The sequence below is a fragment of the Struthio camelus genome, chromosome 3 (genome assembly GCF_040807025.1).
Source record: "Struthio camelus isolate bStrCam1 chromosome 3, bStrCam1.hap1, whole genome shotgun sequence".
Classification (NCBI taxonomy): Eukaryota; Metazoa; Chordata; class Aves; order Struthioniformes; family Struthionidae; genus Struthio; species Struthio camelus.
Window position 1 is genome coordinate 5749705 of NC_090944.1, and position 24960 is coordinate 5774664.

Sequence of the window (24960 nt, forward strand, 5' to 3'; positions counted from 1 at the left end):
TGAGTCAGCCCAGACCAACACACCTAGCCCCAATACATGCCTAGGCAGGGGCATAGGTTAGCAGAAGGCAGGACTGATCCCTGGTTTAAATTGAGTCCCTATATTTAGGTGACCTTATCAAAGGACTTGGGCACACAGCTATGGCCAGGTAAGGCCAGCTGGTCTCAGGGATGGAGAATAGGGACTGTCCCTGACTGGGCTGACCTATCTTATCTTTTCCCTACAGGCCACAGAGCTGCCCCCAGCTGACATCAATGGGAAAGCTGATCCTTATATTGCCATCAAGCTGGGGAAGACAGACCTCAAAGATGAGGAGGACTACATCTCCCAACAGTTGAATCCTGTCTTTGGCGAGTGAGTTGCCCGAGCCCTGTTACCTGTCTTCACCCTGAAGAGTGAGCGAAGCTCACCAGCCCTTGGGCCTGCACCCTACCCATCCCATAGCCCCAGCTTGGGGTCGAAAGATGGGACTGATCGCCCTGAACTTTCCTTGGGTGCAGTGTAGCTGTCCCCATTGAAGTCATCTGTCCTGCTTTGTCAGCAGTCTCGTCAACGCTGTCAAGAGTGTTGAAGAGCTATCCGTATCTGGTCAAGATAGGTGCCTACTTTAGGAAGCGCTAGGCCTGGACCCAAGTAACAGCATTGCCGGCTCTCCAGTGACACACACATTTAGTTTCAGGGCTATTGGGACATCCACGTCAAGCAATCCTCGTGATCGCTCTCCCTTCTAGGGCTGCTAGTTCAGAAGCAGTCCGCGCAGAGAATTAGTGACAACACGTAAGCTGAATGTACTGCAGTGGGAGGTGCAATTAAACACTGTCCAGAGACTGGAGCAGACCCACCTCACCCATGCATGTGTCTTGAGCGCCATCCAAACCCTTGGATGGCTACAGCCTGTTTTCCCTCTCCACCCTTTCTCCCGCCACAGGTCCTTTGACATTGAGGCCACCTTTCCCATGGAGTCCATGCTGAGGGTGGCGGTGTACGACTGGGACTTGGTGGGGACCGACGACCTCGTTGGAGAGACCAAGATTGACCTGGAGAACCACTACTACAGCAAGCACCGAGCTACTTGTGGGGTGTCACAGCCTTATGCCATGTATGAGCCAAGCTTTCCCTGTGCAACTTGGTGTCTGGACCCGTGTCAGTTTCATCTTCCGCACTAGGCCTAGATCTCCTGTAGGGATCTCCCTCTTTCATTGCCTGATGATGAGGGAATCTGTGCTGTGCCCTCAGTCTTAACGTGGGCTTTGGGACCAGCACAGTGGGGTAGCAGGAGAGCAGGTTGTAAGCAGGAGCACAGGGCGGTGAGGAAGGGACTGAGGGGCATTGGTAGGTCTGGATATAGAAATGAAGAGGTTGCTGAAATAGCAGCTGGGCCGGAGCAGCAGAACTGAGCATCAGTAGCAAAGTGGAGGGCGCTGGGGATTGCAGGTCTGGGTCAGCACAGAGTGAGGGGCCTGGGGTGGAAAGGTATCGGCAAAGCGTAGAGTTTGGGCTTGGATGGCCCTACCTTGCTCTGCAGTTTGACATGTGGAGCCTCAGATCCTTCCCTGATGAATCCTGGCTCCTGAGGGGCAGTAACATTTGCGTTTCTGGCAGATGGAAACAAAAATTCCTTCTTCCTCCAAGTCTGACCTTGTGCTCTTGTTCACAGACATGGGTATAACATGTGGCGTGACCCCATGAAGCCTTCCCAAATGCTGTGCAAGCTGTGCAAAGAGGGCCAAGTGGATGGGCCGCCCTTTGGTCCAGGAGGAAGAGTGAAAGTGGCCACGAGGGTCTTCAGTGGCGCCACGGAGATGGAGGATGAAAATGGTACGCACCCCATGGCGTGAAGGTGGGGAGGGGAGCAGGGGCATGGGGTGTCCCCTCATCATCCAGAACTGAATCCCATCACCCCCTGCAGCATTGCAATGTCTCTCCAGCCACCCCCTTGTGTGGGGCCTGCGTTATGTCACCAGCTAGACAGTGTCTTATAGACGACCCAGGTTGCTGTCAGAGTTACTGGTGAGCATCCACGGCATGGCATGACCAAAGCTGCCTTTGAAACCTTCCTGCTGGCAGTTTATGGCAAAGGACCAATGCAGATAGCCCATCCTGGCCCTTGCAGGGCTTAGGAAGCCACTGTCCATATAGCTGCATCCCCAAACAATGGTTGTGTCCAAATCACTCGTATATGTGCAACACAGTTGAATGCAGACCAGGAGGGGTGCGGAGGAGGGGGGCAGCAGTGTCAGTGGATATAGAGCTTGTTGAGCGTGGGAAAATACAGCCTGGTAGGGGATCTGGACCTTCTCTGTGAGTGCCTAGGAGTAGAAAGGGGAGAAAGAGGAGTTAGGGAGTGTTGGTGCAAGAACAAAGTGGGCCCAGTGAAACAGAGAGGAGCAACTACTAGGCAGTTCTGCTGCCTTGAAGTTGGTAGGAGCTGGAAGAGGTAGCCAGCAGGAGCAGTGTGTGTGGCCTTGGGGAAGAGGATGTCAGCAGAAGTTTGCAAAGCCAGACTGGAGGTCCTGCTGTCAGTAGGAGGTTGGGTCCTGCTTGGGATTGTTTGCTGTCCCTGGTGTCTCTTCTGCCCAGTTCTCCACACTCAGTCCTCCCTTTACCCACACGGGACAGAAGAAGCAGGCAGAGGAACGCCTAGCACTGACCGTGCTGCACCACTGGGAAGACGTTCCACGCGCAGGCTGCAGGCTGGTCCCTGAGCACGTGGAGCCACGTCCATTGCTGAACCCTGACAAGCCGGGCATTGAACAGGTCCCCGCAGCCCAAGATCCGGGGGAAGGGCAGGGCCTGCTTAGCCTCCAAGCAGGGAGGAGAGACCTCAGCTGGGCAGACAAGCTGCAACCCCCCTTGTCATGGGGAGCAGTGGGGAGGGAGGCAGCCTACGAAAAGTGGCACTTGGACATAGCAGTCCTTAACACTCGGCCTGTTGAGCCCAGCTGACTAAATCTTCAATGCCTCTTCATCTTCAGCTGGCACCTATTTCATACCCCAAAGTCTCTGGGTCCCCTGCTTCCCCCCTGCCTGACGTGTTCCCCATGGATATGCTGGCACTAGGCCCTGCCATTGATATTTCCCCCAGGAAACCAAAGAAGTAAGGAATCTGCCAGCCAACAAACCCCAGGGAAAACCTGTGGCTGGGGCTGGAGCCCTGCTTCCCCACTCTTCTACTGGTTCTCCATGGCCCAGCTCAGCACAGCCATGTGCCTGGGACCCCCAACCAGACTGGCATGGCCAGAGATCCCAAGACTGGAGGCATCAAATGCTGTCTTCCGCTTCCCCAGAGGTTGTGGAGCTGCCCTTGCAGGGTGCTTCAGTTCCCATCTGTTCAGTTCCCTGCAGCTCCTCACCTCTCTGTGTCAGTCTAGACGAGGAGTTCAAGTTGCTAGCTAGTGCCTGGTATGGGGAAGGGGGCAGACCAATGCAGCCAGCCCGAACGCAGCCCCAGGGGCAGGGGTTAGCCTAGGTCAGGGCGTCCACAGGCCCTTGGCTGGAGGGGAGTTTCCCAGTCTGGCTGGGGCTCTGGGCAAGGAAGGGCCCTGGCCCCAGGCGGATCACTGGGAGAGACTTGGTAAAGGCAGGTAGGACAGAGCAGGCAGCAGACAGTGAACTAGAGAGTTCTCCTTCCCATTCCTGTCCTCTCCGCCTCTGCCCTCCGATGCTCAGCCCCTCTAGGAGTCCTTTAGACAGAAGGAAGACATTGCGTTCCTCAGCATCCATGCTAGGCCAATTTTACCCAGCTAGACTGTGTCCTTGGGCCCCTTTTGCCCGTCCCCGGGGGCTGGGATGCAGAGGCAGTATTTGCATCCTCGTGGGAATCTCTTGCACTCCTGTGCTCAGTCGACTGGTGTTTGGCTCCAAAGCACAATGAAAGTGGAGACAATTTCCTCTGATCTCCGAGGGCCGTAGCTTGGATGTGAAGAGCAGGGCAGGCAGCTGCAGGAAAGCTGAAGCCAGAGAAAGCTCTAGTTGCTGAAGCAGCCTGGAAAAAACAGAGGTTTATCTGCAATGCAGCCAGGGGCAGCCATGCTCAGTAGTGCCCCGTGTGCTGGAGTTGAGACATTCCTCCGGAGGGGCTGAAGGGAGGATTTCAATAGCCTTGAAAACACCAATGCACCCTTCCCTGTGGGGAAAATGGAGCAGGAAGGGCTATGGCTCTGGTCGCTCTGTTTTGGCAGGGATAAACGTGAGCTCCAGTCAAGTTACACATGGACACATCAGCCCATGTATGTCTTCACATGTGCACTGGAGAGCACCTGCGTGAGTGCCTGTGTCTGTAGGAAGATGCTGTATTTCAGCAAGGTTCTGCTGATGTATCATCCTAGGGATTTAACGCAGCTCCCCCCTCTTTGCCAGGAGTTTCAGCATGTAACACGAGCTGACGGTGTGGCCTGTTAGCTCTGAAGAGCATCCCTGTGTTGCTTGGACAAGTGCTAAGTGCTATAGAGGAACAGCACAGAGAAAGCCCCCCCCCTGCCCTCCCCCGCAACAGGAGCAGGCAGGAGGGTGCTGGCACTGAAGATGGCAGGAATCTCACAGTTCCACAGGAGTCCCTGGCACTTGCAGCCATGTGATGTGATTGTGGCCACATGGCTGCCTTTCTCTGCCACTGTCTTCCAGTCCTCTTCTAGCCCGTCCACACTGCAGCTGCTTCCAGTTCAAGGAAACTGGCTTCTGCTTTTCCTCTGGCAACTCCCACGGGAGCTGGTTTATCCATCAGCACAATTCCCAAGCGAACCGAGTGTGGCTGGGAAACCCCAGTTGCCTGCACACCAAAGGCAATGCTGGGAATATCTTACAGGCTCCAAACTTGCTGGAGTCCTAGGAAAGGCAGTGATGCCCGATGAAGTGACTGGGACACAAGAGCAAGTAGAGCCTTTGGAGCTGACTTCTGAAGGCAGGGGAAAATTGTCCTGTGTTTCCAGGAGGGTGGCCCGGTTGGGTAAGGTGGGGAAATGAGGAAAAGAGCTGTCTTCAGACTGTTTTGCAGGGCCAACAGACCCACATTGTAACCACAAATGTACCTGAGACTAAGGCTGTGCTGTCTCCTAGAGCCTTTGGCTTGGGCCATGCAGCAGTTCAGAGTAGATGAAGGTAAAAGTCCCTTTGTTGCTCCTCTGACCCTGCCTGGGCTGCCTCCGAGCTGAGGCACCATTTCCCTCTGTGTTCCTGCCCTGTTGGTCCCTAGGACAAGACGGCTGCGAGAGAGCCGTGCAGTTGGCGTTCCTGCCGCCCTGTTTCCTGCAGCATCATCCCATTCCCTTCTGCCCACCCCATCTCCTCCTGCCCCTTCCCTCTGTTCCCCCCTCTGTGCCTCACCTCCTGGTCTCCCTTCCTGCTGCCAGATATGAGCTTAGAGTGATAGTGTGGAGCACAGACGAGGTCATCCTGGAGGATGATGACTACTTGACTGGTGAGAAATCCAGGGACGTTTTTGTCAGCGGGGTATGTACGATGTGGCTGGCCAGTGCCACCACTTCCACTTCTCCTCGTGGTGGGGTCCTGGTGCTCACTTAGGCCCCAGGGCTGGTTTTGGAGAGGGGAGTTCTGTGATGCAGCTAGGAAGGGTTTCCCCATGGGGAGGGCCAGATGGTGCCAGTGCTGCTGTTATGTGCTGTGCTCTGTCTCTGCCTCTGTGTCTCTCTTGCTGGCTGCTTGACCTACTGTGTGTGTCTGTCTGTGCTGCCTGGCCTGGTTGCCCAGCTTTGAGCTGCGGGTCATTATCTGGAACACGGATGAGGTGGTTTTGGAAGATGATGCTTTCCTGGTGGGAGAGAAGATGTCTGACATCTATGTCAGGGGGTAATGGCCAAGGTCTTGCTGCTTGCTCCCTTCTGCCCCTCTCCCCTTGGACAGGACCTGAGTGCGGGCTGTTCCTCTACTCGTCTGTGCCTCAGGTCTGCTTCCCGACATTCATAGCTCCTGGCAGGCACAGTGCTTCCGTCCCCCTTGGCTCTGGTCTTGGTGTCCCCGGTTGGCTCTTCATTGGCTCTTCAGCCCAACATGCCTCCACTTCCAGCATCTGGATCCAAATTCCAGGTAGCTTCCTGGTGGTGACCCTCTCTCTGCTTCTCTCTCATCCACCGCTTCCAAAACTCCCCTGTTTTAGAGACAAGAGAACCCACACCTTCACATACCAATTCTTTACAAGACATTTCTCTCCTGAGCTGCCAGGATACAGCTAAATCTAGGGGGGGGGGGGCGTGGGTGGAGAAAGTTATTTGATCTCAGACCCCACTGACCCTCCCCATATTCAGCATGGGGCAGATGGTACCTGTGGACCATCTCTGAGTGAGCCCTGGCCCACGATTTACCTTAACGTGCTTGTGAGTCCCTTTTCTCCTGTCCTCATATAGCAGGGCTCTGAGACTGGCCCTCAGCATGGGCTCCGCCAAATTTGGTCCCCAGATTTCCCTTTCCCGTCCCTGCGGAGCTGCCTGAACTGTCCTGCTTCAGCAAGAGTCGATTTGGATTTCCCAGATCCTTTCATTCATTTTGAATTGACACGCACAGGTTAAGATGCAACTAGATCATAGCGCAATGTGCAGCAGGCAAGAAAACAAGCTTTCTCCAAAGGCTTAAACCCTATGTCATGGCAAAGAGGCATGAGGAGGAAGGTCAGATTAGTGTAGCAGAATCTAAGGCTGATGGCTGACATCACAGCATGCAGTGACTTCCCACAGCTCTGCTAAACTGCTCACTGCTTCCCAAAAGCTACCCTGAGCTTTTGGGCCAGGTCTCCTTGTCTTGCACCTCATGCTGCTCTTGGAGAACTCGTTCCATTTTCTATGTCTGGTCCGGAGAACTCGTTCCATTTTCTATGTCTGGTCCTGTTTGCAGAGTGCAGTGGAGGGTTGTTTAGGGCAGTGCATGCAGTGCCTGCCTCGGCATTCCCAGTGCCATGCTGCACAGAGGGCAGGTGCCCTTGGAGCGATGAACTTTAACATGCTGGCAGGACCCATGCTCTCTCCATCCTTCATGCCGTTGCTGCATACTGGCAGGCGTGTGAAATTTGTGTCTGTGTACATGTGCGTGAGGGGGACAAGGTCTTGTCACTGTCTGTTTCAAGGCCGGTAAGTAGGTGGTTTATGCATGGGTGGCTTTTCTGCGATGACTCTGAATCTGAAACGTGAGAGGCCTTCCCTTTGTGCTTGGGGTGGGATTGCTTGCCCTGTGTGTTTTGCAGGGCAGAGCGGGAGTGTCAGCATGCTCAGAGGCCAGGGGAACAACCCTGTACTAAGTGTCTAAGCACGGACCCATGTCCCTGCTGGCTGCAGCCCCTCAGGACCAAGAGACTCACACAAATCTGAGAGTTCCCTGAGGAACAGAGGTGTCCTGTCATGTCGAAGAAGCTGAGGAACATTCATAATGCTCCTTCCAGCAAGCTCTGCTCCAGACTTCCCAGCAGTGCTGCCTGCTCCTTTCCATCTCTTGAACATCCCCCTGCCCAGAGCAAGACCCCGATAACCAGCTTGCATGTTGCTCCCTCAATCAGCCTGTTCCCTCTAGGGCCCTCATGCCCATGTTGTCTCTTGGCGAGGCTGACATGGTGATTTGAGCAACCCTAGCCCATTGCTCGTTACTCTTGAGTCCTTCCAGTGTGTCCATGCCTTGCTGGCCTGGAGACATGCCAGCTGTATGCGCAGGATGGCCCTTTGCCCTCTCCTCCCTCCTGCTAATATGTGCCACCCCTCTCATCCCTCTGGGCCCTGCAGGTGGCTGAAGGGCCAGCAGGAGGACAAGCAAGACACACATGTCCCTTACCCCTCACTCACTGGCGAGGGCAACTTCAGCTGGCGCTCCACCTTTCCCTTTGACTACCTGATGGCAGAGAAGAAGATGGTCATCTCCAAGAAGGAGTCCATGTTCTCCTGGGATGAGACTGAAGACAAGCTCCCTGCTCGCCTCACCCTGCAGGTCTGGGATGCCGACCACTTCTCGGCCGACGATTTCCTCGGTAAGAGGGGAGGGCCAGCTGAGCTGGGGTGACAGGGAAGCTGGAGGGATAGGGGGAGGTTACATGGCTGATGGAGCAGGAAGGCATGTGGGATGAGACAAGGTTTATGTAGGAACAGACCCTGGAAGGACAGCCCTGGTCTTTAAGCCAATTGTGTCCTACAAACGCCTTTGGATGCTGCAGGTAAGAGCAGTTAGGCTAAGAGGCCTTGTCTTCATGCTGCTGTTCAAAGGCTGCTCCTGTAGCAAAGGCATTAGCTTTTTCCCTTAGGTGCCTGTCTGGGAGCTCTATGCCCAAGCTAGTTTTGGAGTGCAGGGTGGCTGGAAGCCGTGGGCAGATGTTTGAGAGGGTGAGAGGAGGTGGGGACGTGACCCAAAAAGCAGGCTATAGTGGAGAGATCGGAGGATGCATGGCCATAGATGTGTGGGAGGATGCCAGGACACACAGCTCAGAAATGCTTGCCAGGGCAGGAAATGTTGGCCCAGCCCGCCTCCAGCCAAAGACTCACAGTTGAGGGGTGCCACCATGTATCCTTCGCCCTCTCCTACCAGGGGCAATCGAGCTGGACCTGAAGCGCTTTCCCCGGGGAGCTAAGACTGCAAAGCAGTGCAGCATGGAGATGGGGACAAATGAGGCAGAGCTGGCCATGGTTTCCCTCTTCAAGCAGAAGCGAGTGAAAGGCTGGTGGCCGTTTGTGGCCAGGGATGAAAACGATGAGCTGGAGATGACGGCAAGGATGGGGAGAAGCGGGGGGATTTTCTGTCCTGGGGAGTGCATCCTCTGTGTACACGGAGGCCCCTTTGCAGAGCTCCTTCATGCCTGCCTCTGCTACATGGGGCCCCCTCTGCTCACCATGTCGCTGGCTGGCACCGTCTCTGGGGCCTGCGGTGGAGAGCGTTGCCCATGTCTCAGCAGGCCTCTCTCTGCTCCCTGCAGGGAAAAGTTGAAGCTGAACTACAGCTCCTGAGAGCAGAGGAGGCAGAGAAATCGCCTGCTGGGCTGGCTCGCAATGAGCCTGACCCACTGGAGAAACCCAAGTAAGTAGGAGACGCCTCTCCCCCAGCAGATGCCTGGATTTGTGGGAGATGCTGCGTCGGGTGGTTCCCGGGGAGGTAGCCAGGCAGGGGAAGGTTAGAAAGGGGTCACTTATCTGGGGATGTAGGAATGAGGGCTGCGGGCAGGGTAAAAGGGGCAGAGTCACCTCTCCTGGTTCATTCCAGTGCCCTCTATTTACTTCCCTGCCTTTCCTTAGTCTCTTCCTTCTCTCCCTCCCTTCCTAGCTCCATCCCCCTTTCCCAGCCTCCCACCTTTTCTTCCTCCCCTCTGGTACCCGTTGCCAGGACATCAGCTTCATCTGAGCACCCCTCCCTCCACCCCCCACTCAAGTCCCTGCACTCCTTCTGGGACAAATTCTGCTGGCTCCTCTTGGAAACCCTCCTGATCCTCAAGGTCAGGCTCTTTCACTGCGTGAAGGGTTATCCAAGGAAGGAGATCGTGGGCTCTCTCACAGTGCCCCTCTCCATTGCCAGCTGGGCTTGTAAAAGGAAAGTCAAGGCTGTGCCAGGGTGCGAGCAGACTGCGGTGAGCCGGGGAGGATCATGCACTTGGGCAGCCACAGGAAAGCCACATCTGGGTGGGGATGGTTGCTGTGGCCCCAACCCCGAGAGAGCCTGCTGCACCCTGGAGTGGCTGGATGGGACACAATGCTGCCGCCGCATTGGCTCACATGTTGGTTGTATTGCTTGTTGTGCCTGCCCTCCCTTTCTGTGGCCATGGCATTCATGACAGATGCTTGCTTCCCCAACAGCCGCCCAGACACATCCTTCATGAGGTTCCTCAACCCTCTCAAGTCCATCAAATACCTCACCTGCACCCGCTACAAGTGGCTCATCATCAAAATAGTGTTGGCCCTGCTGCTCCTCATCCTGCTGGCCCTCTTCCTTTACAGCATGCCAGGCTACATGGTCAAGAAGCTCGTGGGAGCGTGAGGCAAAGGGGCCTCCCCCACACCCCTAGCCCAGCGCCACCGCCTGCCCCAGCCCCATGCCCTTCTCCTCGCCTCTGCCTTGCAGCAACCTTGAGGGACATCTCCTCCCTGCTGCTGTGCCTCCTATTTTGCGTTTCTGCTTTGTGGATCCCTTTCTTGGCTTTACTCTCAGAGCAGTGGGGTTGGAGAAGGCCTCTGGTCCCCAGGCTGTCCTGTGTCCCTCACCTGGGCTGGCAGAGATGCGTGGCTGGCTACTCTGGGTCACCCGTGCTGTGGGTCCCAGATGCCTTGACCCACTGGGGGCAGAGGTCGGTGCCCCGTCTGGGCAGCTCAGCTCCTCTGCCCCAGCAGAAAGCAGAGGGAGCACTAGGGTTGTGTTGCTGGAGCTGTGGGAATGCTGCCTAAATGCTTGTTCACAGGACACGTTAAAAGCAGTCATGAACCAGTGACGTGGGGCAGAGCAGCCAGGGCTTGCTGGGAGCACGCCAGCCCCTCGGGCTTGGGGACAAGGCACAGAGCAGCCCCAAAGCCTGGCCTCCATGCCAGCACTGCCGCTGCCCCCCTCCTAGCCCTGAAGGTCACTGCCCCTGACTGCAGGGGCTGATGCCACCACAGGGCACGCCAGCCACCCTGCCCCAACAGCAGTTGAGACTTGGCAGAGCCCTTGGGCTCTGCAAGGGGCAGACTGGGCTGCCCCATCCCCAGGAAGGCAGATTTCCAGCAGCTCAAGCATCTTTCTAAGGCCACTGAAAGCAGCAGTGGTGGTGGGACTTGCCTGAAGGCTCCCATGGAGCCACGTTCTCTGGTGCAGTGTGAGCTCAGCGTGGTCTGCTGGTTTGCCTATTTATTTTGTACTGACCACTACTTCTTGGGGCTGGGGCTTTTCTTGCTGTGTATATTGGGGGAGGGAGGGAAGGTCTCTTTCTTCAGCCCACTGCAATATAAAGCTGTTGAAGATCCACCTTTCTCAGCTTCAAGTGTGCAAGACCCTTACTCACTACCTGGGGAGCTCTTGGGGTTGTTTTTAGGATGATGTTGTTGTGGTTTGTCAATAAAAGTTGGTTTAAGCTCTTCCAGAAGAGCTGCTGCCTGCCACTGCCCTCTGTTACCCAGCCACACGTGCCCTGGGGGTTCACTTCCAGCCCCGAGCACAGATTGGACCCCCCAGGGTGGAGACCCCTTGCCCACTAGGCTGTGGACATATATACCAAATGCCACCATAGACTCGAGAATAGTTTATGTGGTCAGGGACCTGTGCCGATCTTCTAGTGCAACCGCGCTGCTTGAAGCTTGGCCAGCTGGAGCAGCTTGCTCATGGTCATGTCCAGTCAAGTTTGTATTCTCTACAAGAATGGAGACGCCACGGACTCTCTGGGGAACTCATTGCAGTGTTTAACCACCCTCACAGTAAAGAAGTATTTTCTGATCTTTAAGTGCAATTTCCTGTATTTCAGTTTGTGCCACTTGCCACTTGTCCTGTCATTCAGCATCACTGAGAGGAGTCTTGCTCTCTCTTCTTTACTCCCCCTCCCCAATCACATACTAAGATGATCCCCCAGAGGCTTCTCCTCTCCAGGCTAAACAGTCCCAGCTCTCTCAGGCTCTCCTTGTCTGACAGATGCTCCAGTGCCTTAATCATCTTCGTTGCCCTTTGCTGGATTCACTGCAGGAGCTCTGTGTGTCTCTTGTACTGGGGAGTGCAGAACTGGACACAGTACTCCAGGTGTGTCCTCAGCAGTGCTGTGTGGAGGGGAAGGACCACCTCCGTCGACCTGCTGGTAAAGCTCTTCCTAATGCAGCTCATGATGCTGTTGGCCTTTCCAGCTTTGGAGTCGATTGGCCCCAGCCTGTATTGGTGCATGGAGTTGTTCCTGCCTGGCTGCAGAACTTGGCATTTCCTTCTGCCCCACCCTGGGCTTGGAGTTTGTGCAAAGCTAAGGGTGCTGCTCTAGTGGTGGCTGCAAGGCCTGGATCACCCTCCAGCAAAGCAGATCAGGGATGCTGCTCCTCAGTGCCCTCCAGTGCTTGGCCTTGCAGCCAGGGTTTGGGTGAGAGCAGTGTCAGGTGGGGCCTGGGGGTGCCCTGGCAGACCAGGTGTGTGGAAGTGATGTGGCCATGGCATCACAATGCTGGGGTCTTTCTGGAGGTGGGGCTGGGGGAAGTGCCGCTGTCACTTTGCCTGCGAGCGAGCGAGCGAGCGAGTGTGCGAGCGAGTGCGCGAGCAGGTGGAGAGCGTGGTGTTGAGCTGGGGCGAAGGAGCAAGGCAGCGGGGTAAGAGCTGGCTCCTTCCGTCTCTCTGCAGTCTCTCCTCCCCTCGGGGCGCTCTCCCTGGCTTTGTCGCCCCCCCAGCGCCCACCACGCGCTGCACGCTCCCTCGGTGGGCACAAGTGCCACAATCAGGCAAACGTCCCCGCCGCGAAGCCCAGCCACGCTCGGGCACCATTCTGCGCCCTTGCTGCTCACGACCCGGTGTCCCCGCGTCACACGTGGGAAAGCAGCGGCGGGAGCGGGCAGCCAGGCAAGGCCGACGGAGTGAGGGCACCGTGCCCTGCTTTTTGCAGAGTTGCTCTCGGCGGCCTTTGGCTCTTCTCCTGGTGTCAGATTGACGCTGTCGATCTTGGGGTGCGGAGGAGCGTGCACAGGGTGAGCCGCAGAGCAGAGCAGAGCGGTCAGGGTCGGGGGAGGTTGGTGGAGGGGCGTTGGAGGGGCGGTGGGGAGCAGGGCTTTGGGGGCTGCTGGTCTGCCTTGGTCGGGGAGGGGGAGGGTGGCTGCAAGGGGCGGCGTGCTCAGAGGTGGGTGCTGTGTTTTGGGTGGCACTCTTGGAGCAGGACGTGGAGGCGGAGCGCTGAGCAGGCTGCACGCTCGCGGCGCGCTTCCGGTGGCGGCATGGAGCCTCGGAGGCTGAGCGTCGTGGGCGAGTTTGTGGTGCTGAGCCTCTTTGTGGTGTGCCTGGCCCACATGCCCTCGGTCGTCAACGTCCTCACGATCCTGTGCATAGCGGTGGTGTTGGTGCCGGCGGGGAAAAGGCCCTGGCCCAAGGTAGGAGTCAGCCTGGGCATGGCCCCGAGCTGGCGCGGGCAGCGAGAGGGCTGAGGCCGCGGCAGCACCTGCAGCAAGGGCAGCCTGACGGTGCTGCGCGCAAGCCTGCCTGCAGCCTCAGCTCTGCGTGCCCCGCGCAGCCCTTCCGCGAGCAGGGCGCCTCTTGGCGCAGCGTGGATGCTCGCCACTAAGGCAGCGCTCTCTTGGGCTGTGCAGGGGCCTCGCGGCAGTGCTGGCAGCCTGGGCAACGGCAGCGTGGACGAGCCCGGAGGTGAGCAGCCCCAGCCCAGAGCGTAGGCGCGCTCGGCAGCGCCTCCCGGCCAAGACAGCCCAGCGCCGCCAGCGCCCACCGCCCTCGGCCCCAGCTGGGGCTCCGCCCACGGGCTGCCCTCGCTCACTGCCTCTCTGCCTCCTCTTCCAGCAGCCTCCTTCCTGCCCACGGTGGACACGCAGGACTGTGCAGCCAGCCGGCAGGCAGGGTAAGCGGAGGCGTGGCCTGCAGGGGGGCTGCCCCACAGCCCTGGCCAGGCCCACCGCAGGCAAGAGCCCGATGCAGCCCAGAGCCACAGACCTGCGCCTGGCCTGGGCCCCCCAAAGAGCAGGGCATGGCATGGCTAGGGCTGGGGTCGACGCGCGGGATGCCCAGGACATGCCGCATGCCTGCTGCTCACCAACTGGGAAGCCCCTTTGCTCCTTGCCCACTGCTGCAGCCCTGGCCCCAGCGCCCCCTCCGCCCGCACCCTGGCACCCTTTGGCGTCTGCTGCCACAACCAGGGCTTCCCCCTGGGGCACCCAAGGCAGCCTCCTCACCTCCTTTCTCCCTCCCAGGCTCACAAGCGAGGACATCTTGTCCCCTCGCCACCTCCTGCCGACCTCCGAGCTGGACACGGATGGATGGAAGTTGGATGGCCCTCTCCCACTGCCACCAACCTCCATCCTGCTGGACGCTCCCCCAACACCTGCAGGAGTGCTGGGTGAGCTGCTTGTGCCCACAGCCCTCCCGCCATCCCCACCACGCAGGCGGGTCCGCTTTGGGCGCAACCAGACCGTGTTGCTGAGCGAGGAAGGTCACGAGCTGCTGGACTGCCTCCCCAAAGCCCCACACCTCGACTGGCCAGCCCACATCCCGCGCCGGTCCATCCTGCACTGTGCCTGGGCGCCCGTCCCGCTGGCAGGGGAAGGCACAGTGCGGCCAGTTTCGCCCCCCGGGCAGTCCGAGGAGGAAGAGGACGAGGAGCCAGCGTGTGCCACCTCCCTGCAGCGCTGGCCCACCATGCAGCTCTGGAGCCCACCACCGGAGGCGCCCTCCCCTCCCGCTGCAGCCACCGGCTGCACAGCAGCCCTGGCCTGCCTGCTCTGCCCAGCCTGCCCTGCAGGCGCCTTCAGAGGGCTGCGCAAGGGCCTCCGCAGATGCGCCTCCTTCCTGCGAGGGCCACGGCGAGTGCTCAGGAGGCGCCAGGCAAGGGCCAGCTGATTGGGGCCAGCAGCAGGCTCCGCGCCTGGGCAGAGGTGCCAGTAACCAGCGCCCGCGGAGCTAGACGCCTTCGCCACCTCCGGGCCAGCGTCAATAAACCTCTGAGCAAGACTCTGCGGGAGGCAAGAGTGAAACACCATGTGAAGTGAAAAGAAGGCAGCGCAGGAATGCTCCCTGAGTCTTAGGAAGCCAGCCGTTCCCCGAACTCAGGCTTTCCTGCTCCTGACAGGGCTGAGTAGAGCAGCAACATGCAAAAACATGTCTCCAGAACAGAAGTTTAAATGCTTAGCTCAGATGAACCATCACATAGGAAACTGGCTGTCAGAAGAAGTCCGTGAGATCCTTAGAAAGTGCGGTGGATGTGATCCTGGGGGCGCTCTGGAGCAAGATCTGAATTCCCCTGTGAATGGAGACTATGTAGCCTCCAACAGTGATCTGCAGAAAGAAGTTATAAAACGGGGGAGAATTGATATTGGTCAGGGGGCCGAGCAGAAAGATTCATCCAAGCCATCACCCTCAGCAGAACAGTGGGAGGATCCTAAAAGGAATGAGCGTTCCAGAGGCCAAGAGGTCCTCCACTTGATCAAACACCCGGGACGAGAAAATTGCTACGCAAGGAAAAGGGTGAGGGCAGATCTTCAGGTTATCGACAAGACTGCCCTGTGTGACAGCCAGCCCAGGATTGGCAGTGAATACCCCTTCCATTTTCGGCACAAGCTGCTGATGCTGGACTACCGTGGAAGGTATCTGGTTTGCCCGGAGCATGGCAAAGCAAAAGAAGGCGTTCTGAGCACTCCGAATGCAACAAGCCTTGGCACTGAATGCTCAGATAGTGCCTCAGATATTGACAGTGAGTTTTTCAATGCTGAGCGTGAAGAAGGGGATGCCTCTGTTACAGCAGGTCTGACACACACACATGCCATGGACCTCCAGGTGGCGATGTTTCATGGTGCCCCTGATTTCACGAGCCAGTACATTTCAACAAACCTCGCTTTGTGCCACTTGGCGCTCCCCCTCCTGCTACCAAATCCATGCACCGCACCAAGAGAGTTCCCTCAGCCAAGTTAAAAAGAGCTGGAAAGCCACGGAACAATTGGGAAAGCAGACCACAATTCAGAGGAGCAGACCACAATTCAGAGGCACAAAAACAAACCGATTGATCAGGCAGACACACTCATCGTGTCCTTCATACGGATCGGGAGTTCTCCTTCCTCTTCCAAGGCTCAGCTCCTGAATGCTCTGCCGACTAAACACAAACACGACACTTTCTTCCACCGACATTGCAAAGGCAGCACCAAAGGCTGTCTTCTAATGACAGGTGTTGTGGAGATCTCTTGGTCCTGTGCCAGTGGCAGTGCTGATGACACTTTTGACGGCTGTGTTGCTTTTTGTAACCTGCATGGGGATGCTAGAGGTCATGAACAACAATTGCCGTTTTTACAGCAGATCTCTTCTGTGAAGGAGGCTCTCAGTTAGCTGAGTCTGACCAGAGTGACAAGAAAGGCGTGAACATTGTACGTGACCCGTGGCAGTCTCAAAAGCCTTTGATTTGTCTTTTCACTGAAGAAGAGAATGTTGCATGTGGCCGATCTAGCCAGAATGTAAAAAGAGGTATCCAGAACAGAAACACAGCAGAATTAGTAGAGGAGCTGGTAAAAACAATCAGAGATCTGCTAGCAAGGTGAAACAACCTTTTAAGGCTTGATGCTTGTCAGGACACAGCTCGCCAACGTGGATTTATTGTGGCTAAAGAGGCAGAAGAGTGTGTGAGAGCCAAAGCAAAGGCAAGAACCTTGGTGGGATTCTTGACAAAGGAGAAATTGTGTTTGAGATCAAGTCACAGCTACTGCCTCTTCAAGGACAACTATGGTACCCATGGTGTAAAAAGGAGAAAGAGCTCCCCCGCTTGCAGGAAAAGAGGAACAAGAACATAGAACATCATCAGAGCCAAACTGAGCCAGAGAAGTGTGCAGGACGAAGTGCAGGACGAAGAAAGCAACTCGACAGAGCGTTCCCCCTCAAGCAGCTGCTGAAATCAGTCCTCGCTTTTCTCCAGGCACAGGCAAGAGACACCAAGAAATACTTGCTGCAGTGGATGAAGGTCTTTAGGGATGACCTGTCCTCTGAGCACTTGGAGGAACTTCAGAAAGAGTATCATCAGTGATGGTATCAAATCCTGGAAATAAAGAAAAGCAAGGAAAAAACCAGTCTGAAAACAGCATTGATGAATAAGTTAGAAGCCCTCTCCAATGCAGTCAATGATTCATCCATTGGTCTCAAGCGTCTTTTGAGAGAAGTAGGGCAGATTCGTGAAGCTCTAGAATCCTTGAACTCAAAAGATGAATGTTTTTGCAAACTACCTGAAGTGGCAGTCGATCTGATGGTTTCAGGGTATGCCCTTGAAGTGGTGGATGGTGATGCTTCGTCTGTACGGTGACGATGGCTTGGGGCAATCTTTGACAAGTTAATTGAGAAGCTAGGGGAGAGAAGAGCGTTTGTTCTCTCAGTGCTTGGCATCCAGAGCCCGGGGAAGTCAAGCCTGCTGAATGCCATGTTTGGGCTGCAGTGGAACGTCAGTGCGGGGAGAGGCACGCGGGGAGCATTTATGCAGCTGCTTCAGGTGGACGAGAAACGCCAAGAGGCCGTGGACTTTGATTACAGGCTGATTGTTGACACGGGAGGACTTTGTGCCATGGAGGTGGCCAATAAGCAGTCACTTAATGATGACAATGAGCTAGCCACCTTTGGCATTGGCATTGGCAACATGACTCTGATCAATATCTTGGGAGAAAATCCTGGAGACATGCAAGATGTCCTTCAGCTAGCTGGGCAGGCTTTTCTCCGCATGAAGCAAGTCAATCTTTCGCCAAGCTGCTGCTTTGTGCACCACAATGTTGGAGAAATAACTGCCCAGGAACAAAACATGCAAGCACAAAGACGCCTGCAGGAAAAGCTGGAGGAAATGGCAGGGACAGCCGCCCAACCACCCAGCAGGCATTCTGCCATGTCACCTGCTTCAGCGATGTCATCCGCTTTGATGTGAACACCCACCGTCACTACTTTGCTCACCTCTGGGTGGCAAGGAAACCCACCCATGGCCCCACCCAACCCCACACACAGTCAGCACGTGCAGCAGTTAAAGAGCACAATTCTCCAAGCTGCCAAGAAGGGATCGCAGGGCTCTATTTCAAGGCTCTCGAGCTTGAAAGTTCGTATGAGTGACTTGTGGAAGGCTCTGCTGAATGAAAAGTTTGTTTTCCCTTTCCAAAACACTCGGGAAGTTGCCGCAGACAACAGCTTAGGAACAACCGACAGCCAGTGGACCTGGCAGCTGGGGAGCCACATCCTAGACTTGCAAATGAAACGGAACAATCGGATTAGAAAGGGAGATGTTCCGCAAGTGACCCGAAGAAGCCTTATGGAGGAAGTGCAAGATAAATATGAGACCCTCTGGAAAGGCTTGGAACCGTATTTCAGGGAAGATGACGCCAGTGGGCTTTTGATTCAGCGGAAAGCAAGCATTGAAAATCAACCGCAAGATCTGAGAGAAGCACTTGTGGAAGAGACACAGAGAAAGTCTGCCGAGTTCATTGAACGGGAGAAGAATCCGAGCAAAGGGCATCAGAAGAAGCCAGAATGTGAACACGAGCTTGTCAAGAGAAGGCAACTGGTGGCTTTGTCGCTAAAGAAGGAAGAGCTGCATGAAGAAAAGCTGCGGCAACACTTGGCTAGCCTCTGGAAACAATGGCTCTACAAAGTATCTTCCAGTGCACCTCCTCCTGCAGAACCAAACATAAACCTCCCTAGTGAGACCACTCTGCTGGAACATTTCAAGCAAGAGCCAAACAGAGAGGAAGAAATAAAATGCTTCCTGCCAAAGGATGCATTTCCCATGGCATCCCTTGCAGGCAGTGCAAGAGATCATTGCTGCTGGAAGCTGCATTTCATTTCATCCCTTTGTATTTCAGATGCTAGTCGTACTTCCCAAAACATGTCTACAATAAACTCGCGGGCTAGCCTTCTGGTCAGGGTGTCTCGTGGTGCTGGGCTTGTGGCGGGGGTGCAGGGGGGAGTGGGGCGTTGTGTTGGGGGTGCTGGTCTTGTCGTGGGGGGTGCAGAGGGGAGTTGGTCCTTGTGTTGGGGGTGCTGGTCTTTGTTTTGAGGTGCAGAGGGGATCTGGGCATTGTGTTGGGGGTGCATAGGGGATCTGGGTGTTGTTGTGGGGGTGCTTAGAGGAGGTGGGCCTTGTGTTGGGGGTGCTGGGTTTGTTGTGGGGGTGGAGAGGGGATCAGGGCCTTGTTTTTGGGGTGCTGGGCCTTGTTTTGGGAGTGCTGGGCTTGTTGTGGGGGTGCTGAGGGGATCAGGGCATTGTGTTGGGGGTGCTGGGCATTGTGTAGGGTTTGCTGGGCTTGTTATGGGGGTGCAGAGGGGATCTGGGTCTTGTTTTGGGGGTGCTTAGAGGACGTGGGCCTTGTGTTGGGGGTGCTGGGCTTGTCGTGGGGGTCCTGAGTGGTCATGGTGTTGTGTTGGGGGTGGTGGGGGTTGTTTTGGGAGAACTAGGCTTGTTTTCAGGGTGCTTAGGGGATCTGGGCCTTGTTTTCGGGGTACTGAGGGGATCTGGGCGTTGTTTTGGCGGTGCTGGGCCTTGTCATGGGGGTGTTGAGGGAATCTAGGCCTTTTTTTGGGGGTGCGGAGAGGGTTCCGGAGCACTCGACCAGGTTGCCCAGAGAGGTTGTGGAGTCTCCTTCCCTGGAGATATTCAAAAGCCGCCTGGCCCAATCCTGGGCAATATGCTCCAGAGGACCCTGGCTGAGCAGGGGCGTTGGACTCCAGGATCTCCGGAGGTCCCTTCCAACCTCCACCATTCTCTGAGCCTGTGATTCTGTGAAATGTTAAGGCTAAAATTTTAACACTCACATCCCAGAAGTTTTCTTTTCCTTTCTTCTCAGAATTGGTTCCCATCGATGGTCGAGCCCATCACACACCTCCCACAATCACCTGTAATGTGCTCATGTAGTGTTCAAATGCTATAGGTCATATGGTTGCTACAGGGGTTGGTTCACCTAGTTGATTTAAACCAGTTGAGGGAATGGTTAGAACGTACAGCTAGCAATCTGGTTTTGGAGCTAAGGAAAGGTTTTGCACATTGAGTGACTACTCCCCAAATTACAGCTTGGTTGCCACTGCCCATGCACACAGGGAGCCCCATTCCCCTTGGGATCATTCCAGTTACTATGAAAGAGAGAATCAACCGTATCGGGAATAATACCAACGGTGCGTCTATATGATTGGGGCCTGGGCATACAAGTCTCAAACTCCCATCTCTCCATCATATGTCTAGCAAGCCATGAATCTTCCACAAGACTTGAACTGGAGGAATGTGTGGGATCAAAACTGTCATGTCACCTGGGGGAGTGAACCAGACACCGTGCGTAGGGCCTACGAAATAGATGGCTCAGCGTTACAGTGGGGACAACAAACAATTGTACTCGGGACCTGAGAGGACCACTCCCTGAGAGAGACCTGCCCAATCGAAGCTATTTCCAAGCAGGTGGTCATGAAGGGAGCACTGCCCTTCAGGAAAAAGCCTTTGCGCAGCTGCGCTATTACCAGAACGGAGCAGCTTCACGACCGCATCACACAGCTCATCAGCCTCCCCATCGACACAAAGGAACAGGAGCCAATGCATGACAACCAAAGTTGCATTCATGACAGACTGCATGAAATAGGAAAACAGGTGGACTCGGCAGCCAGGAACTCCACATATGTCTTCACTCATGGATACAGAAGACATTCAGCAGTGTCTCTAGGCAAAGTGGCAGCAGAAAGGTTGGCAAAGATGCAGAAGGCTTTCACAAGAGCAAACAACTCCACTTTCTACCTGCGGGGCCAGAGAGAAGACTTCTTCACAAGTTTCCACATGTCCTGCCAAGCAGTGCCCTCTATCACAGCAGTTGTTGATTTTTTTTATGTGACGAGCTTTCAGGAGCTCTTTGACAGGCAGTGTCTGTGAAGACTGCTCTTGATATAGCCTGGGAAAGGAGCTCTAACTCTCCAGCTTTCAATGGCCATCGATCTCAACTAGAAACGGCTATTCTCCTGTCTCTTGCGGAGGAAGAGAATGGTGAGAAGTTCAGGCAGCACATTCATTTCCCCCAACATGTTTTAGAAGGTTTCGTTGAGAAGTGTGTTAACAACTATTGCTTAGACAAGAACAATTCAAGGCTGAAGAACTTGTTCCATGTTTCCCTGAATTCATTCCAGACTCTTGCTGCTGCTGCTAGCTTTGCGCCTACAACTCCAGTTGTCCAAGAGAACTGTGGCAATGTCTCCCTGTGGCTAGAGGAATTTGGGAGCAGACTTGGAGCTAATTCTGAACTTCCCAGAAGTCATCTGAAAAGCACTGAGCATCAAGAAAGAAAGGAGCTAGAGCTCCTGGAGGAGGCAATGAGTAAAGCTCTGGCCCCTGTGCTAGCAAACCTGAAACAGGCATTTTCCATGCCTCATCTGAAAGCTTGGAACTGGAAACCTCATACAATCGGAGTTGAACGGCTGCACGGCTGCTGGAAGCAATGCCCATTCTGCAGCGCTCTTTGCACAGACACAATATGTGCTCCTGATGGGGACCACAGGGTTCACTTCCATCGCCCTCAAGTCCTCAATGGTAGCCAGTGGGTTAGAAGAAATCGGTTTGTCCCTGCCCTTTGCTCCAGTCTTGTAGCAAGTCACTGTTGCCTTGTGCTTGAGGATAACAAGGAAGCTGCCTATACAAAGTCTAGAGAAGCAGGAGCAGCTTCTGCCAATTGGGGCCTCACGCCAGAAAGCTCCCCGCAGGTATGCTGCAAATGGCTTGTGTGCCGTTTCCGCTCACAATTGCAACAAGATTGCTGTGCACAATTGGAGGGCACAGCAGCAACCCGTCCAGAAGGGGAAAAGTGCCCAAAGGAAGAACGAGCCACGGGCTCGGCATGGGCTTGTCAGGGACGACTCTGGGCTTTGGTTGGGCTTTGTGCTGGCGGGAGCTGTGTTGGGGCTGGCCTTGGCGGGCTGCGCCTTGTTGGGGTTTGGGTGAGAGCAGCGTCAGGTGGGGCCTGGGGGTGCCCTGGCAGACCAGGTGTGTGGAAGTGATGTCGCCATGGCATCACAATGCCGGGGTCTTTCTGGAGGTGGGGCTGGGGGAAGTGCCGCTGTCACTTTGCCTGCGAGCGAGCGAGCGAGCGAGTGTGCGAGCGAGTGCGCGAGCAGGTGGAGAGCGTGGTGTTGAGCTGGGGCGAAGGAGCGAGGCAGCGGGGTAAGAGCTGGCTCCTTCCGTCTCTCTGCAGTCTCTCCTCCCCTCGGGGCGCTCTCCCTGGCTTTGTCGCCCCCCCAGCGCCCACCACCCGCTGCACGCTCCCTCGGTGGGCACAAGTGCCACAATCAGGCAAACGTCCCCGCCGTGAAGCCCAGCCACGCTCGGGCACCATTCTGCGCCCTTGCTGCTCACGACCCGGTGTCCCCGCGTCACACGTGGGAAAGCAGCGGCGGGAGCGGGCAGCCAGGCAAGGCTGACGGAGTGAGGGCACCGTGCCCTGCTTTTTGCAGAGTTGCTCTCGGCGGCCTTTGGCTCTTCTCCTGGTGTCAGATTGACGCTGTCGATCTTGGGGTGCGGAGGAGCGTGCACAGGGTGAGCCGCAGAGCAGAGCAGAGCGGTCAGGGTCGGGGGAGGTTGGTGGAGGGGCGTTGGAGGGGCGGTGGGGAGCAGGGCTTTGGGGGCTGCTGGTCTGCCTTGGTCGGGGAGGGGGAGGGTGGCTGCAAGGGGCGGCGTGCTCAGAGGTGGGTGCTGTGTTTTGGGTGGCACTCTTGGAGCAGGACGTGGAGGCGGAGCGCTGAGCAGGCTGCACGCTCGCGGCGCGCTTCCGGTGGCGGCATGGAGCCTCGGAGGCTGAGCGTCGTGGGCGAGTTTGTGGTGCTGAGCCTCTTTGTGGTGTGCCTGGCCCACATGCCCTCGGTCGTCAACGTCTTCACGATCCTGTGCATAGCGGTGGTGTTGGTGCCGGCGGGGAAAAGGCCCTGGCCCAAGGTAGGAGTCAGCCTGGGCATGGCCCCGAGCTGGCGCGGGCAGCGAGAGGGCTGAGGCCGCGGCAGCACCTGCAGCAAGGGCAGCCTGACGGTGCTGCGCGCAAGCCTGCCTGCAGCCTCAGCTCTGCGTGCCCCGCGCAGCCCTTCCGCGAGCAGGGCGCCTCTTGGCGCAGCGTGGATGCTCGCCACTAAGGCAGCGCTCTCTTGGGCTGTGCAGGGGCCTCGCGGCAGTGCTGGCAGCCTGGGCAACGGCAGCGTGGACGAGCCCGGAGGTGAGCAGCCCCGGCCCAGAGCGTAGGCGCGCTCGGCAGCGCCTCCCGGCCAAGACAGCCCAGCGCCGCCAGCGCCCACCGCCCTCGGCCCCAGCTGGGGCTCCGCCCACGGGCTGCCCTCGCTCACTGCCTCTCTGCCTCCTCTTCCAGCAGCCTCCTTCCTGCCCACGGTGGACACGCAGGACTGTGCAGCCAGCCGGCAGGCAGGGTAAGCGGAGGCGTGGCCTGCAGGGGGGCTGCCCCACAGCCCTGGCCAGGCCCACCGCAGGCAAGAGCCCGATGCAGCCCAGAGCCACAGACCTGCGCCTGGCCTGGGCCCCCCAAAGAGCAGGGCATGGCATGGCTAGGGCTGGGGTCGACGCGCGGGATGCCCAGGACATGCCGCATGCCTGCTGCTCACCAACTGGGAAGCCCCTTTGCTCCTTGCCCACTGCTGCAGCCCTGGCCCCAGCGCCCCCTCCGCCCGCACCCTGGCACCCTTTAGCATCTGCTGCCACCAGGGCTTCCCCCTGGGGCACCCAAGGCAGCCTCCTCACCTCCTTTCTCCCTCCCAGGCTCACAAGCGAGGACACCTTGCCCCCTCGCCACCTCCTGCCCACCTCAGAGCCGGACACGGATGGATGGAAGTTGGATGGCCCTCTCCCACTGCCACCAACCTCCATCCTGCTGGACGCTCCCCCAACACCTGCAGGAGTGCTGGGTGAGCTGCTTGTGCCCACAGCCCTCCCGCCATCCCCACCACGCAGGCGGGTCCGCTTTGGGCGCAACCAGACCGTGTTGCTCAGCGAGGAAGGACACGAGCTGCTGGACTGCCTCCCCAAAGCCCCACACCTCGACTGGCCAGCCCACATCCCACGCCGGTCCATCCTGCACTGTGCCTGGGCACCCGTCCCACTGGCAGGGGAAGGCACAGTGCGGCCACTTTCGCCCCCCGAGCAGTCCGAGGAGGAAGAGGACGAGGAGCCAGCGTGTGCCACCTCCCTGCAGCGCTGGCCCACCATGCAGCTCTGGAGCCCACCACCGGAGGCGCCCTCCCCTCCCGCTGCAGCCACCGGCTGCACAGCGGCCCTGGCCTGCCTGCTCTGCCCAGCCTGCCCAGCCTGCCCTGCAGGCGCCTTCAGAGGGCTGCGCAAGGGCCTCCGCAGATGCGCCTCCTTCCTGCGAAGGCCACGGCGAGTGCTCAGGAGGCGCCAGGCAAGGGCCAGCTGATTGGGGCCAGCAGCAGGCTCCGCGCCTGGGCAGAGGTGCCAGTAACCAGCGCCCGCGGAGCTAGACGCCTTCGCCACCTCCGGGCCAGCGTCAATAAACCTCTGAGCAAGACTCTGTGGGAGGCGAGAGTGAAACACCATGTGAAGTGCTATGAAGAAGGCGCAGGAATGCTCCCTGAGTCTTAGGAAGCCAGCCGTTCCCCGAACTCAGGCTTTCCTGCTCCTGACAGGGCTGAGTAGAGCAGCAACATGCAAAAACATGTCTCCAGAACAGAAGTTTAAATGCTTAGCTCAGATGAACCATCACATAGGAAACTGGCTGTCAGAAGAAGTCCGTGAGATCCTTAGAAAGTGCGGTGGATGTGATCCTGGGGGCGCTCTGGAGCAAGATCTGAATTCCCCTGTGAATGGAGACTATGTAGCCTCCAACAGTGATCTGCAGAAAGAAGTTATAAAACGGGGGAGAATTGATATTGGTCAGGGGGCCGAGCAGAAAGATTCATCCAAGCCATCACCCTCAGCAGAACAGTGGGAGGATCCTAAAAGGAATGAGCGTTCCAGAGGCCAAGAGGTCCTCCACTTGATCAAACACCCGGGACGAGAAAATTGCTACGCAAGGAAAAGGGTGAGGGCAGATCTTCAGGTTATCGACAAGACTGCCCTGTGTGACAGCCAGCCCAGGATTGGCAGTGAATACCCCTTCCATTTTCGGCACAAGCTGCTGATGCTGGACTACCGTGGAAGGTATCTGGTTTGCCCGGAGCATGGCAAAGCAAAAGAAGGCGTTCTGAGCACTCCGAATGCAACAAGCCTTGGCACTGAATGCTCAGATAGTGCCTCAGATATTGACAGTGAGTTTTTCAATGCTGAGCGTGAAGAAGGGGATGCCTCTGTTACAGCAGGTCTGACACACACACATGCCATGGACCTCCAGGTGGCGATGTTTCATGGTGCCCCTGATT

The 24960-nt window shown here is 56.9% G+C and overlaps 1 protein-coding gene across 1 annotated transcript in view; it reads left to right on the top strand.

Moving 5' to 3' along the window:
* The window catches only part of LOC138066518 (otoferlin-like), a 180560-nt gene extending 170612 nt beyond the window's left edge, over positions 1 to 9948 (top strand). Inside the window, 10 exon segments of the mRNA XM_068936384.1 lie at positions 227 to 354; positions 929 to 1099; positions 1658 to 1817; positions 2614 to 2757; positions 2976 to 3097; positions 5349 to 5459; positions 7719 to 7960; positions 8512 to 8690; positions 8897 to 8997; positions 9768 to 9948. Coding sequence (XP_068792485.1) covers positions 227 to 354; positions 929 to 1099; positions 1658 to 1817; positions 2614 to 2757; positions 2976 to 3097; positions 5349 to 5459; positions 7719 to 7960; positions 8512 to 8690; positions 8897 to 8997; positions 9768 to 9948 — 1539 coding nt within the window.
* Positions 9949 to 24960: the final 15012 nt, after the last annotated feature.